At 39.9% G+C, this 13,340-nt stretch overlaps 1 protein-coding gene across 2 annotated transcripts in view; it reads left to right on the forward strand.

Annotated features, from left to right (window-relative positions):
• Positions 1 to 13,340, forward strand: part of CUL3 (cullin 3) — a 49,360-nt gene that overhangs the window by 27,445 nt on the left and 8,575 nt on the right. For both annotated transcript variants that reach the window (XM_077348883.1, XM_077348884.1), the window contains exons 4-10: positions 10 to 170; positions 3,513 to 3,627; positions 3,916 to 4,144; positions 5,870 to 6,015; positions 6,397 to 6,573; positions 8,681 to 8,851; positions 10,643 to 10,750. In XM_077348883.1, the coding sequence (XP_077204998.1) occupies positions 10 to 170; positions 3,513 to 3,627; positions 3,916 to 4,144; positions 5,870 to 6,015; positions 6,397 to 6,573; positions 8,681 to 8,851; positions 10,643 to 10,750 (1,107 nt within the window). The remainder of the gene's footprint in view (positions 1 to 9; positions 171 to 3,512; positions 3,628 to 3,915; positions 4,145 to 5,869; positions 6,016 to 6,396; positions 6,574 to 8,680; positions 8,852 to 10,642; positions 10,751 to 13,340) is intronic.

Below are 13,340 nucleotides of genomic sequence, written 5' to 3' on the forward strand. Positions count from 1 at the left end.
TAATGTTAGGACCGTGTATATGTACAACAGAATAATGTGGAGAACGTCTACAATCTGGGCTTAATAATCTTTCGAGATCAAGTTGTACGTTATGGATGTATTAGAGATCATCTACGGCAGACATTACTGGATATGATTGCAAGGGAGCGGAAAGGAGAAGTTGTAGACAGGTAAGACGTTGCTATATAATTAATTTTAAAATGTACATTTTCTATGTCATAAATTAGCAAAACACAATACAACATAGTAATACATAATACAAACCAGTGGTAGGCTAGATATTTCAAGTCTATATGTGGATTGGGCTCTATATATCAGAGGGACCATTTATCTGAATGCCTGGCCTCGATCAGGGCCTTTTGGATCCTGGCCCCGACCTGGTGGAATGAGCTCCTGGGTGAGCTGCGGGCCCTATGGGAGCTTTCTGCATTCTGCAGGCCCTGCAAAACGGAGCTCTTCTGCCAGGTCTTTGGTTGAGGCCAGGGCAGTGAGGGCTGGTGTTAGCACCTGGGTTGTTGCCAGCTAGGTTCCTTCTTCCTCCCTGATAGTGGGTATATCAGTTTTTTGGGTGCGGGGATAGAGTTACTTATTGCCTTGTTTGCTGTTTTTCCTGTATTGTATTGGTATGTCCTTTTAATGGGGGTTTTAATGAGTTTTTTAATGATGACTTTGTGACCCACCACGAGCGATTGTATGGGAGTAGTGGGATATAAATAACAAATAAATAATCATAAGGGAGTGGTATAAAAACCCCAATATATATGTTTGTTTGCTTATTATATACCCTATATACCGCACCTCTCATTAGAACAGTCTTGGGGCAGTTTACACATATAAATTCAATAGACTAAACATAAATAGATTCAGTAGACTAAATAAATATATATAAATACATACATACATAAATCCTACAGTAACAATTACATAGGATGGTCTCATAGCTTGGGGGAAGGGGAAGGATTCCAAAAGTCATGGGGAGGCGTCACCATGGTATTCCTAATGGGGTTGGATTGGTCACTGCACAACAGGACAGAGCAATAAGCCTGTGTATCTAGCATATTGAAAGAACTAGCCACCCACATTTCCCATGAGTGCCAGGAGTTTTGTTGTATCTATTTGATATTGATTAAGCATTCTGGTTTATAACTAGACAGTTGTTGTATTTTTCATTGTCTGGTTAGATACAGAGGGAATAATTGTAGCAAATACTACATTTCTGTTTGTGTGTGCCTCTATATATCTGTACTGAGGACATTGATCAAAACCATTTATATGTGGATTAAATGCCCCCAAACTTTCCAGAAGTGTAGTCTAGTTGTCGTTGGGCAAATTGTTGCTTTCCATGTATTAGACAGTAAATGTGCATGTTGCCTACTTGGTATCTTATCACATGTTATCCTGTTCTTCCTCCCATGTTCTCAGTGGTGTATATGGTTCTCTCTCCTTATTAATGATTACTAATTTATTTGATTCTCTAAACCAGTGGTCCCCAACCTTTTTACCACCAGGGACCGGTTAATGCTTGACAATTTTACTGAGGCCCGGGCGGGGGGTGGTGGTATTCTTTTGCCAAGGGACATCGTCGCTGCCTGAGCCCCTGTTCCACTTGCTTTCCCGCGCCCCTGACTTTCCACTGCCCACTGAGGGGGGCGCTGCCAGCAGCAGCTGCGCAGTGCCATGCCAAGGGGGAGCCCCAACCATGCTGGCAGAGTAGCAGGGCAGCCTCCGAGGCAACAGCTGGGGAGGATGAGCTGCGGCCCAGTACCGAATGATCCACGGACCGGGACTGGTTCCCGGACCGGGGGTTGGGGACCACTGCTCTGAACAACTCTGTGATGCTGGGTGATAAATATATGTATAATGAAATCGACTATTGCAAAGCTTAAATTGGTGAAGAATGTACAGTATCACTCAGACAGGATAAGTCTTGTAGCTAGAACAGGATCCCAGACAGATTATTCTCTGTGCCAGGATCCCTGGGTTTTTTTTTTCCACCCATCAATACTTTTCCTTTATATGGTAAAGCAGTCTTCAGCTTATTGAGCATAACCCATCAGTACATGCAAATGCTAGCAGTCCTGAATAGAGATGTACCATTCTGTCTACCCTAAGACATCCTCTTCAACTTATTTGTTGGGGCCCAGGGGGACACTGTAATGTGGCTGTATGGATACATCTAGCTGCAGATTTGAATCCCTATTGTTTGCATGCATATAAAGCTGCTGTTGCACCTCAGCCATCATATCAGCGCTTTCTAGGTGTTCCAGGTGTCATAAGGTCTCTCAGTGATTGATCTAAACTTTGTAAAGTCAGTCATGTTGGAGAGTGAAACTCTCATTCAGTGAAACTGAATGAGAATAGCTTGCCAATAACTATCTAGAGCGATCATTGTAGATGAGAGACTTGAACCAGGCTAATGGCTCCCATAGCTCCTGTATTACATTGGCTCTTTTAATTGCCACAGTTGAAGATCACAACAGTTGTCAAATTCAGATTGGCAGACAGCATTCTGTCAGTATACAGGGACTACTCTACAAGTGCCCTGCTAAAAGCCTGCCTCTTGAAAACTAGTGGTGCAAGCTACCAAACTTAAATCTAATCAAAGCTCTATGTACCTTTCCAAAAGGCTATGTAGAAAAAAATCTTCTCAGTGGATCTAGACCTAAGAAGTTGGTATGGCGCATAGTTCTGGAAGCTTGTGTGTGAAAAAAAAGTTTCTGATTGCTTATTTCATGTTCTTCAGAGCATATATGCTATCTTTTTGCAAACTGAAGATTTAGTACTGATTGCTCATCTCAGCATTAGTGTTCTGCTTCTTAGGATTCTTAAGAAATTGCTTTCCTTTTATCAGAACTGGTTGGTGCTTGCTGAATAAACTTCTCAAGGATGCTAACCATGCATTAGAACAACAGAAATTAAAAATCCTTCCTTGATGTTCTTGTTGCAAAAAGTCATAAGCAAATTTAGTGAGCTGTTACTGCTTCAGGTGAACATGCTAACTAATGAATCAACGCCTATAAAAATACAAACATTTTACATCCCATGCATGATTTACATTGAATTCAATGACAGAAGTATGTTCTTCAGTCCTCGGAAAATGGTAGAGCATGTTGCGTTCTCAGTCTTAATTCTACTCTTTTTTTATGCTTGTCATTAATGAGGGCCACTCTTATTTTCATCTAGATTTAAGAAAAATTGGGAGAAACTTGTCAAAGCACTTGACAATTCTAGCTAACCAGTAGTTGTCCAAAACCCCTCCAACAACCCTTTGAAGTAGGTCTTAGATATCAGCGTGTTCATTAAGAGCAACAGTGGAAAACTCTTTTTGGTCCAAGTGAGCCCATGTACAAAAGAGTATCATAGAATTGTAGAGTTGGAAGGGATCTCCAGAGTCATCCAGTCCAGCCCACTGCAAAATGCAGAAAATTATTCTGAAGAATCTAAATTATATTTTGGAAACTCTTTCTGCTAAGAGAACTTTAATCTTTAAATTTGTTTTAATATTTTGACAGAGGAGCAATAAGAAATGCTTGCCAGATGTTAATGATTTTAGGTCTTGAAGGAAGATCAGTCTATGAAGAAGATTTTGAAGCTCCTTTCTTAGAGATGTCAGCAGAATTTTTTCAGGTACATTATAGCTTGCAAATATAACTATATGTTTCAAACATCTTTGCATCTGTTAATTGTTTTGCCAGGATAATTTACTTAAATTTATTTATTGTAAATAATGACTTCCTACCCCAGTAAGGACTAAACAAAATTGTACTGGTGCATCCAGAGATTGAATATTTTGTTAAGTTTCACAATCATCAGTCCAGGATTTGTAAAAGGAGCTATATCATCTAAAATATAACTACATGAATCCTACGAACAGGTATATACGTATAAAATATATGTGTATATATTTTATTACAGATGGAAAGCCAGAAATTTTTAGCTGAAAATAGTGCTTCAGTTTATATAAAGAAAGTAGAAGCTAGAATTAATGAAGAAATAGAACGTGTGATGCACTGCCTTGATAAATCCACTGAAGAGCCAATTGTAAAAGTTGTTGAGAGGGAGCTTATTTCCAAGCACATGAAAACAATAGTGGAAATGGAGAACTCTGGGTTGGTCCATATGCTGAAAAACGGGAAAACTGAAGGTAAGTTTGGATGATGCCTCTGTAACGTCAGTAATGCATCACTGAGCAGCTTGGTTCTGAAGGATGGGCAGAGGTAGAAAGCATATGGCACTTGGCATTTCCTCTCCCCTCAGCATCTACGTACTGTCCAAAGCTGTCAGGAGAATCTAATTCCTGGTGACTCATTGGGCTTCACATATCCCTTGCCAGTTCATTGCATAGCAAGAAGTGCCAGTTGGCTTAACAAAAATATGCATTTTTGTAGAGTTTTTCATCAATTCGTATAGATTAGCAAAAGTTCAGTATTATGAGGCGTCATGCTGTATGTTTCTTGCATATTTCATACAAGGCATGTTCTTCAGAACAATTTTGTGAGTAATTTGGCTTTGTGGAATCTGACTTGATTCATATATCCTGTAAATGCTGTACTGCACAAGAAAACTGCATCCCAACTTTAAGGCTGTTAGAAAAATTCTTAAAACGGTGTGTGTCTTTGAGCATTGAAATACTAGTTGGTAGTGGTTTTAAAGAGTTAATCTGCCTTATAGTTCAGTTGAATGAAAAGCTCAGTTTCATCTTGTTCCATCTATTTCATTCAAAAAAAGTTGTGCATCTTCCAAACCTATACAATAAAATGTTTGCTTGAACTCAAGCTAACAATTTCCATTGATGGAAGGGCTTTTTATGAATAGCATGAATAGAGGTGTGTTTAAAAAAAATATGGGTATATTGAACCCCCAAATATCAGTATCTTCCAATATTCCTGAATCTCAATGCTGGTATGGCATTTTGGTCCCCCAAAGTATATGGCCCCATCCTCCATTGTTTCCAGTGGTGGGAGGAGGCATTTAAACTTTAAAGGGAATGCAATCCCTTTGAAATGTAAATACCATTGCAAGCTGTGGTGCAAGTGAACTCCAAAAGCATTTAAGGGACTGAGAACACTTCAAATGTAGTTTACATGCAGGTATTCTGAGGTCCTGAAAAATCCTGATTTTTTATTTTACTTTTTTTTTTAGGATTTTTGTCTTCATGAATTTCAGATTGCCAAAATTCAGCCCAATCTATATCTGGATGAAATAATACATTTTCCTGCTCCAATTAGCGTGAAATACTTGTTTCTGTCCTCCTGTTGCAGCCCCCACCAATGCCCCCTGGAATGTTGCTTCTGGGAAACAGTGGGCCTCCAGGAAAAGCTAGGGGAATGGTCAGAGGTCTGCTGGGAGGGATAGAATGGACAAAAATTGCCTCACCTTCATTTTGTGGAAATTTTAGCCAGGGGCCAGTTTACTCACAGCCAGATTTTAGCTGAAGATTCAAACTGTACCAATCTTGATTTTTAAGGCACTTAGACACTTGAGACAGGGCGGGATAGAAATTTAATTAATAAATCAGTCACCTAGCATTAGGTGATCTTGGAGTTATACTCCATTTAGCTCTTATCATGAATTTATGGTATTTGATCTACACTGAAACAATTTAACATATACTCTAGTCTTTTCTCAATATAAGCCACAGAGTTGTATATATTGAGAGAACTCTATTATATATATGCATAATATAAATTTGTTTTAAAAAGTCAAGGAAAATGTATAGAACTGTATGTTCAAAAGTTGAAGGATGTAGATTCTCATGCTGTGCTTCACATTGTGGTGGGAATAAGGAGTTTGACAAATCTGGTATTCTGTTCATATGCAAAGCATTATACTAGCACATGTTAGTAGAAGATTTCTTTCTCTGTTACAGATCTTGCTTGTATGTACAAGTTGTTCAGCCGAGTGCCGAACGGTTTAAAAACGATGTGCGAGTGTATGAGCTCCTACCTTAGGGAACAAGGTAAAGCGCTTGTATCTGAAGAGGGTGAAGGAAAGAACCCAGTTGACTATATTCAGGTAAGTAAATGTTTCTTATGTTTCCCCCTCCCCCCCCAAAAAAAAGTATTCAGAAAACAATTAAGACAACTTTCAGTGCTGTTCTGATAGCTTTTCACATCAGAGACGAACAAGGAGAATATTTTGGGTAACATGTTCCTGCAGTGTTTAAAAATGATCAAGTTTTCAGACAGTTTAATCACTCATTTACCAGTGTGGCATTTTACTGGATATAGTTAAAACAAACTTGAATTTTCTGTACAATATTTATTCATTCCATGTTATTAGTAGAAGCTGACTAGTTCCAAGATTGTAACCCAACAGTTTTTTGATTCTGCATCACATAGCAAAAATCAGTTGCTGTTATAAACTTTAAAAAAATGTTTGTTTGTTTTGCTCAAGGGTTTACTGGATTTAAAGAGTCGATTTGACCGTTTCCTCCAAGAATCTTTCAACAATGATAGGCTTTTCAAACAAACTATCGCAGGAGACTTTGAGTACTTCCTCAACCTTAACTCTAGATCTCCAGAATATCTCTCATTATTTATAGATGACAAGTTAAAAAAAGGTGTCAAGGGCGTAAGTATAATTTCAATTTAAACTATATTAATCTTTGGGGGGTGTACAAAATTGCAGGATTTTTTTGATTTGAATATATTGTACCCCAAAATATTTGTGATTCTCCCAAAACCACAAATTCCAATACTGGTTTGTTATTAATAGTCTGGATGTTTTTTGAGAAAGAAATACCAAAAAGCCAGTGTAGCTTCTGTTGCCACTCCTCAAAAGATTCCCCACAACTTTGAAAAACATTGGACCAGGGGGTCTGATTCTATGAGCTCCCCTGAAAGATGCACCCACCTTCTATTGTTTCCAGTGGTTGCAGAAAAACAGCAAGAAAACCTAGAACTGATGGCAAACCAGGGAGTATCTTTAGTAGAAATTGAAAGGGGGGGGGGGGTGTTTCCAAGCCCAGTAGAACCAGTGCATGTAAAGAGTGCCCAGTATAACCAATGCCACGGTGGCAATGTCAGCTCAGCAAATCCAAGCAAAGGGGTGGGATTAAAAGATTGACACAGCCAGCATATATACAGAGTGCTCAGAAAAGGTGTCCCCCCAATCCATTGTTTTCAAAGAAGGGAAGAAAAGAAAAGCATGTTAAAAAAAGGCATGTAAGGGAAGGCATAGGGTATTGTTGGCCACTAGTATATTGTACTGGTAGTACTCAGCACTCTGTACATGCTCTGGGTATGCTGGGCTTGGAAAAACGCCCCCCCCCCCTTCATGGATTTGTTGAACTGACATTGCCACAGCACCACTGGCTTTACCCGGACCACTGTTTAAAGTGGGAGCACTCCATTTCAATGTTGTTTAACTGCAGCTATCCCATTTTCCTGAATAATCCTGAATTTCTTCAGAATTATCCAGGATCAACTATGCTGCTCTATGAAAGTACTTGCTGGGCATCCCTGTCACACAAAGCTAAACTCAAATTGAGGAACCAGGGTGAATGGATGCAGAGTAAGATTGCTGCAGGGAAATAGCAAGGCTCTTATGGAACCATAAAGAATAACAGATATTTATTTTAAGTTAAACTTAAAATGTAATTAAGTTAAACTTAAAATGTAATTAGATACATGTAGTGGATCCTCACTAGGCTTCTGTGTGTGTGCACGAGTACGTGCTAGAATAAAAAAATTCAGTGTGTCACAAGATTCTATATGACAATTGGCACTTTGCAAGAAAGATCTAGTCTGCTGTTCTAATCTGTACCGGGCTTAATTAATTGGCTATTATATAACACAGGACTCTTAGAAAGGCTTTCATGTAGAGCACTAGTAGATGACTGCTTAAGAAGATCCAAAAGATGAGACCTAGGGAGCTGCAATTGGCTGCAGATCCCTGACAGAGGTCCACTTCATGTTTGAGGATGTATTTTTCTCTCCTACACTTCATCATATATTTAAGAACATAGGAAGAGCTCTGGTAGATTAAACCAATGGTCTGTGTTTCACCCCCACCCCCAGACTGGCTGACAAAAATGCTGGATGACCTGTAAGCAGGCCTGGAGGTGAAAACCTCTCCCCTGTTGCCTTCAGGAAACTGGTTATTAAGAAGTATGCTACTTTTGAAGATGAAGTTTCATTTAGCTATACATCTGTCCACATGAATTTGTCTGATTTCCTTTTTAAAGCCATCCATGGCAGTAAATTCCAGAGGTTCATTTTGGGTGTGCACAAGTGCTTTCTCTTGTCCGTCCTGAATCTTCTGCCCAACAACTTTAGTGGGAGAAAAAGTTTTCTGTCTTGAATTTCTGTACATCTTAAACAGTTTTCAGTTTGGAAAATAATAGAACAACGTTTACTCCTACACAAGTACTAGAATTTGGGAACCTCCAATAAAATCGATGGGTAGTTGATTTATCAGAGCATTGGTATAATCCAGGGGTAGTCTAACTGCGGCCCTCCAGATGTTCATGGACTACAATTCCCATGAGTCCCTGCCAGCTTATGGAAATTGTAGTCCATGGACATCTGGAGGGCCACAGTTTGACAACCCATGGTGTAATCACTATAAATGTGGATGTCACAAAGTAGGTTGGTTCTTGGGCATCAGCGTTGGTTCTTGGGCATGGCTTGTCATCCCTGGTTTGAAATACAGTTGCTTCCTTTGTTTTTGTTGACAGTTAACAGAACAAGAAGTAGAGACTATATTGGATAAAGCAATGGTTCTGTTTCGGTTCATGCAAGAAAAAGATGTCTTTGAACGATACTACAAGCAGCACTTGGCAAGGAGGCTTCTGACGAACAAAAGTGTTTCCGATGATTCTGAGAAAAATATGATATCCAAGTTGAAGGTAAAGCCTGGTGCTCATTCTTGTCTGTCTGATAGTTCTTGGAGTTGGTTTGTTTTGTTTTCAAACCAACAGCCAGCTAGTGCAGTTATGGCTGCAATATGATACAGTAGTTTAATTTGTTATCAGTGAACATTCATTCTTCTTACATTCTGAAAATTACTAGCCAGTTTTCTAAAGTCTAACATCTCGAGAACAAAATATTTGTTCACTGCAACTGAGAATAATTTTGTGATCATCTTCCTATACCATTTTGAAAACCTTTAATACTGTAGTGCTCCGGAGTATCAGTTTGCTTTCCCACCAATCTTGTGAGCCAGTCAAGGAAAAATGGGGAAAGGGTAGACAGTAGTGAGGCAGTGTTATACTTCAATATTCACAGGACTCCTGGGGAATCTCTTCTACTGGCAGAGGTGGGAAAAATTTTCTGTGGCCTGTCTTCAGGCTGCAGTTCATCCCTTCCCTTATTATCAAAGTGAGTGAAATCTCTAAACACTGTAATAGAGATTTCCTCTTTGCCCAACTTCATAGATACGGTTGTTTAGATCAGTGGTTCTCAGCCGCTCTGACACCGCAACCCCAACAGTGGCAGTGTGCGCGAGGGCGTTTTTGCAGGCACGCAACAGTTGGGGTAGTGTGGAGGCGGCCCTAATAACATCCCGGGGGCTTATCAATGACAGACCAACTCATTACAACAGTCTTCAAAGACCCACCAGCACTCAGGCGCATGTGACCAAAGAAAATAGACGATGGCGGGCGGGCTGGGAAAAAAAACAACCCATACTAGTGGTGCACAGTAGTGTCACAGGAGGAAGTTTGAGTTCCTGGGCAGAGAGCAAACCGAACGTTGGAAGTCCACACGCCAGTATGTCAGAATGAGGACTGGTCCATTAGAGGAAAAGAAAGGGGAGGACTATATGGCAGTAGAGCTGCTGAGTGGGCATCTATGAAGTCCAAAATAATGTTGTGAAGAAGTAGGGCAGGCGCAAGACAGCCCCCGTCTCTTCCACACACACAAACACACACACACACACGCTATGGCAGGCAATTGCTGCCTGCCTCTGTCCGCTGCTGCTGCTGGTTGCTGCCCCCAGCCACTGCCACTGCAGCAGCCAACCCAAATGGGGTTGCGACCCCTAGGTTGAGAACCACTGGATTAGATAGTATAACTAGATATGAAATGGAATTTCAAGGTTGCTAAATACATGCTCTAAAACTTATGTAACAGTGTGCACGTGCATGGGATAAAGTTTCAGGGATAAAGTTTCCAATATTGCTCTTTTACAGAGCCAGTGTGGTATACAAGGTAGAATAATGGACTGGGCCTGATTGAGGTTCATGAAGCTCATGGGTTGATATGGGGCTAGTCACACACAGCCCTGCCTGTTTCTTAGATGGCTTCGGGGACAAAACAGTGGGGAGGGCCTTGTGTACTCTTTTCCTCAATGGAGGAAGGTCAGTGTACAAAAGTATTCGTTTCTCTGCTTCTGTGTGGCATGAGAATTAATATGACTAAGAAGCATGTGCTACTCCAAGTTTAGTAGGTGATGTGATTAATTGTTATGTAAAAATATGGTGTATCTTTGCATTATGAATTGGATATTTTGAGATACCTACTGATCTCTAAAACTTAAGAATTCTTTTATTATTGTCTGTGATTACTTTTTTACCTGGATCACCTGAAGGAAATTTTTTAAAGTCCTCTGCACTTCACAATGCTTTGAATTTTAGATGCTTGTCTAGGATAATTTGCATATAATTATGAATTCATAATTATAAATATCTTTTTTACAGACTGAATGTGGATGTCAATTTACATCTAAACTGGAAGGAATGTTCAGAGATATGAGCATCTCAAACACAACAATGGATGAATTTAGGCAACATCTACAGGCTACAGGGGTAAGAAATGAATAGATGGATTTCTTCTGATTTCAACTGTACAAGACAGAATCTTATGACACTTTTGTTTTACTCATTCTAATGTTTATTCCAAATACTCTAAATAGCACTATTTCAAGTAATGACCTTACACAAAGCAATTGCACTATCATATAGAAAAAGTGTGTAACACTCAGGGCTATAATCAGTACTAAACTGAGCAATAGACCATTTCTCACCTGTCTAAGGGTGAATTATCATTTGTTACTGTGGGAAACAGTAGTATGGCAAATGCAAGTTATACATGTAGCTGTAAAAATTGCTGCCTCAATCAATATATGTAGTTAAAGCATAAGATGAGTCTTGCTGGATCAAGCAAAAGGTCCCTTGAGCCCAGTATCTTGCTTCACACTTTGGTCAGTCAATTGTCCATGGGAAAGCCACAAAAAGATGACAGCCTTCCGTAGCTCCATGCAGTTGTTATTAATGGCATGCTGTCTGAGTATAGTTTCCTTTAACCATTATTGTTGTCATTGATGGACCTGTCTCTCCTTGAATGTATCTAGTCCCCAAAGTAAGGGGGAGGATGGAAAAAAGGATAACCAGAAAACCGTGAATATCTAGGTTTAGTTTATGTAGGGGGATGGGGTCTGAGTCTAGAATCTAAATGGGGAATAGTGTGTTTTCTGGGAGTAAAAGCAGCATCAACACATATTTGGATAAGGAGTTTTAGGAAGGAGGAAGAAAATGCAGACTTCGTTCAGTATACCTTTGGATAGCTTTGATGGGGAACAATAGTCATTAATACAGATACATTTGGCTACAGTGGCAAAGCAGTAAAGGGTTGGGTGAGTAATGTTGGACTTTAATTATAAGAACAAGACATACATGAAACCACCTTGGGAGTTATGAAAAGGTTTTGCAAAAGGTGTATGTGGTGTGATGGCTACAGTGTTAGACTAAGATCCGAGATATATCTGTTTTAATCAAAACTGCTGTGGAAGCTTGCTAGGTATCCTTGTCATATTCAACCTAACCTGCCTCACAGAATTGTTATAAGGGAAAAAAAGAGGAGGAAAAATGTAAATCACTGGCTCCCTGTTGAGAATTAAGTCAGGGTGTAAACAAGGGAAGTAAATAAATGAATAGGTCCTTGGAAGGAGTAAAAGACAACATGGGAAAGCACAGTGTTGAAGGAGATGTGGTCACACAGGAAAGAAAAAGAATGGAGACGAGATTCCAAGTGAATAGCTGAGTCTGTTAGTAGGGGAGTCCAGAACGGAAGTCAACAAAGTGATTAGGGAGTTGAGGCGGCTGCCTGGGTCAGGAAAATAGATCAACATGGGTGTTGCAATCCCCATGTGGAGATGTTGTCAGAGAAGAAGAAAGCACGGTAGGTGTGGCTTCCATGATGGAGCAGCCACCAGAAGACTGAGGATAATGCAGGGGAGAATAGATTGCAAGGCTTAGGGAGAAAAGTGGGGGGGGGGGTGACCTTGATCACTGCTACTTTCCTTTTGCCTTGTAGAGCTAATAGGTCTCAATTGAAGAACCATACAGAAGGCTTTCTCATTCTTGCAAGCCTAGAATTTAACGGCTGCATCTCTGAAAGGGAAAGTGAGTCAAACATACTATGTAGTGCTAATACCAGCTGTCACTTTCAAAGCTCACTAGTTTCTTTCTGGGCTCCTTTCTGGGCGGGGGTTTGTGTGTGTGTTGAATGCTACAATAGGAATGAGTGGGAGGGGAGACCTCTACAAGTACAGCAATGGATGGATAAGTGGACCAGATGCATTACATGCAAGTCTATTTCAGTAGTTTATGGGGGAAGTCATTTAAAATTGCATTATTTAGCATTTAAAATGAGGTAGTTTGTTGGCCATTGGTCCCAGTTCTACAATTTGTAGTATTACTGATCTGGAATGTTTCTAAATGGAATGTATTAGCTGAATTGTTTCACCACCAGGTGGCACACACCTGCCTTTTGTGAGGCAGTCTAAATAAATTATTACGTGTTCAGCAGCATCCTAGATGATCTGGTGTTCCAAAGAGCTCCTTCTGTTTTAGAGTTTATAAGTTAGTAGCTTGTATATTTAAAAAAAAATCCAAGTCTCTTGTTCATCAGGTTTCCATATGTATCTTGTTTACATATTTATTGTGTGGCATGTGTGTAATGTGTAATATAGCCAGGTGATCCTAAGACTGCCTAGCTCCAGGCAAGAGGTATTCAGAGGTAGTTTGCCATAGCCTGCCCCTTGGGTTGGGTCATATCCATCTATTTAATAGACTTATGTTAAGGCTTATAGGTTGAGTTAATGAGTTAATGAACTGCAAGCAAAATGAAGCTTGTGGATTGAGACTTTCCTGATGCATCCTGCTGATCCAGGGTATATTAGGGGCCTGTAAGAATAGAAGACAGAGGCTGGGCACAACACTATGATGTTGTATGATTGAATCCATGTTCTGTTTATCTCTGATAATGGATTCTCTTATTTATTTATTAGATTTATATACTGCCCTCCCAAATTTGACTCAGGGCAACTGTAAGCCGCTTTGAGACTCCTTCAGGTAGAGAAAAGCAGCATATAAGAACCAACTCTTCTTCTTCTCT

This window comes from Paroedura picta, chromosome 8, assembly GCF_049243985.1.
Source record: "Paroedura picta isolate Pp20150507F chromosome 8, Ppicta_v3.0, whole genome shotgun sequence".
NCBI classification, from domain to species: domain Eukaryota; kingdom Metazoa; phylum Chordata; class Lepidosauria; order Squamata; family Gekkonidae; genus Paroedura; species Paroedura picta.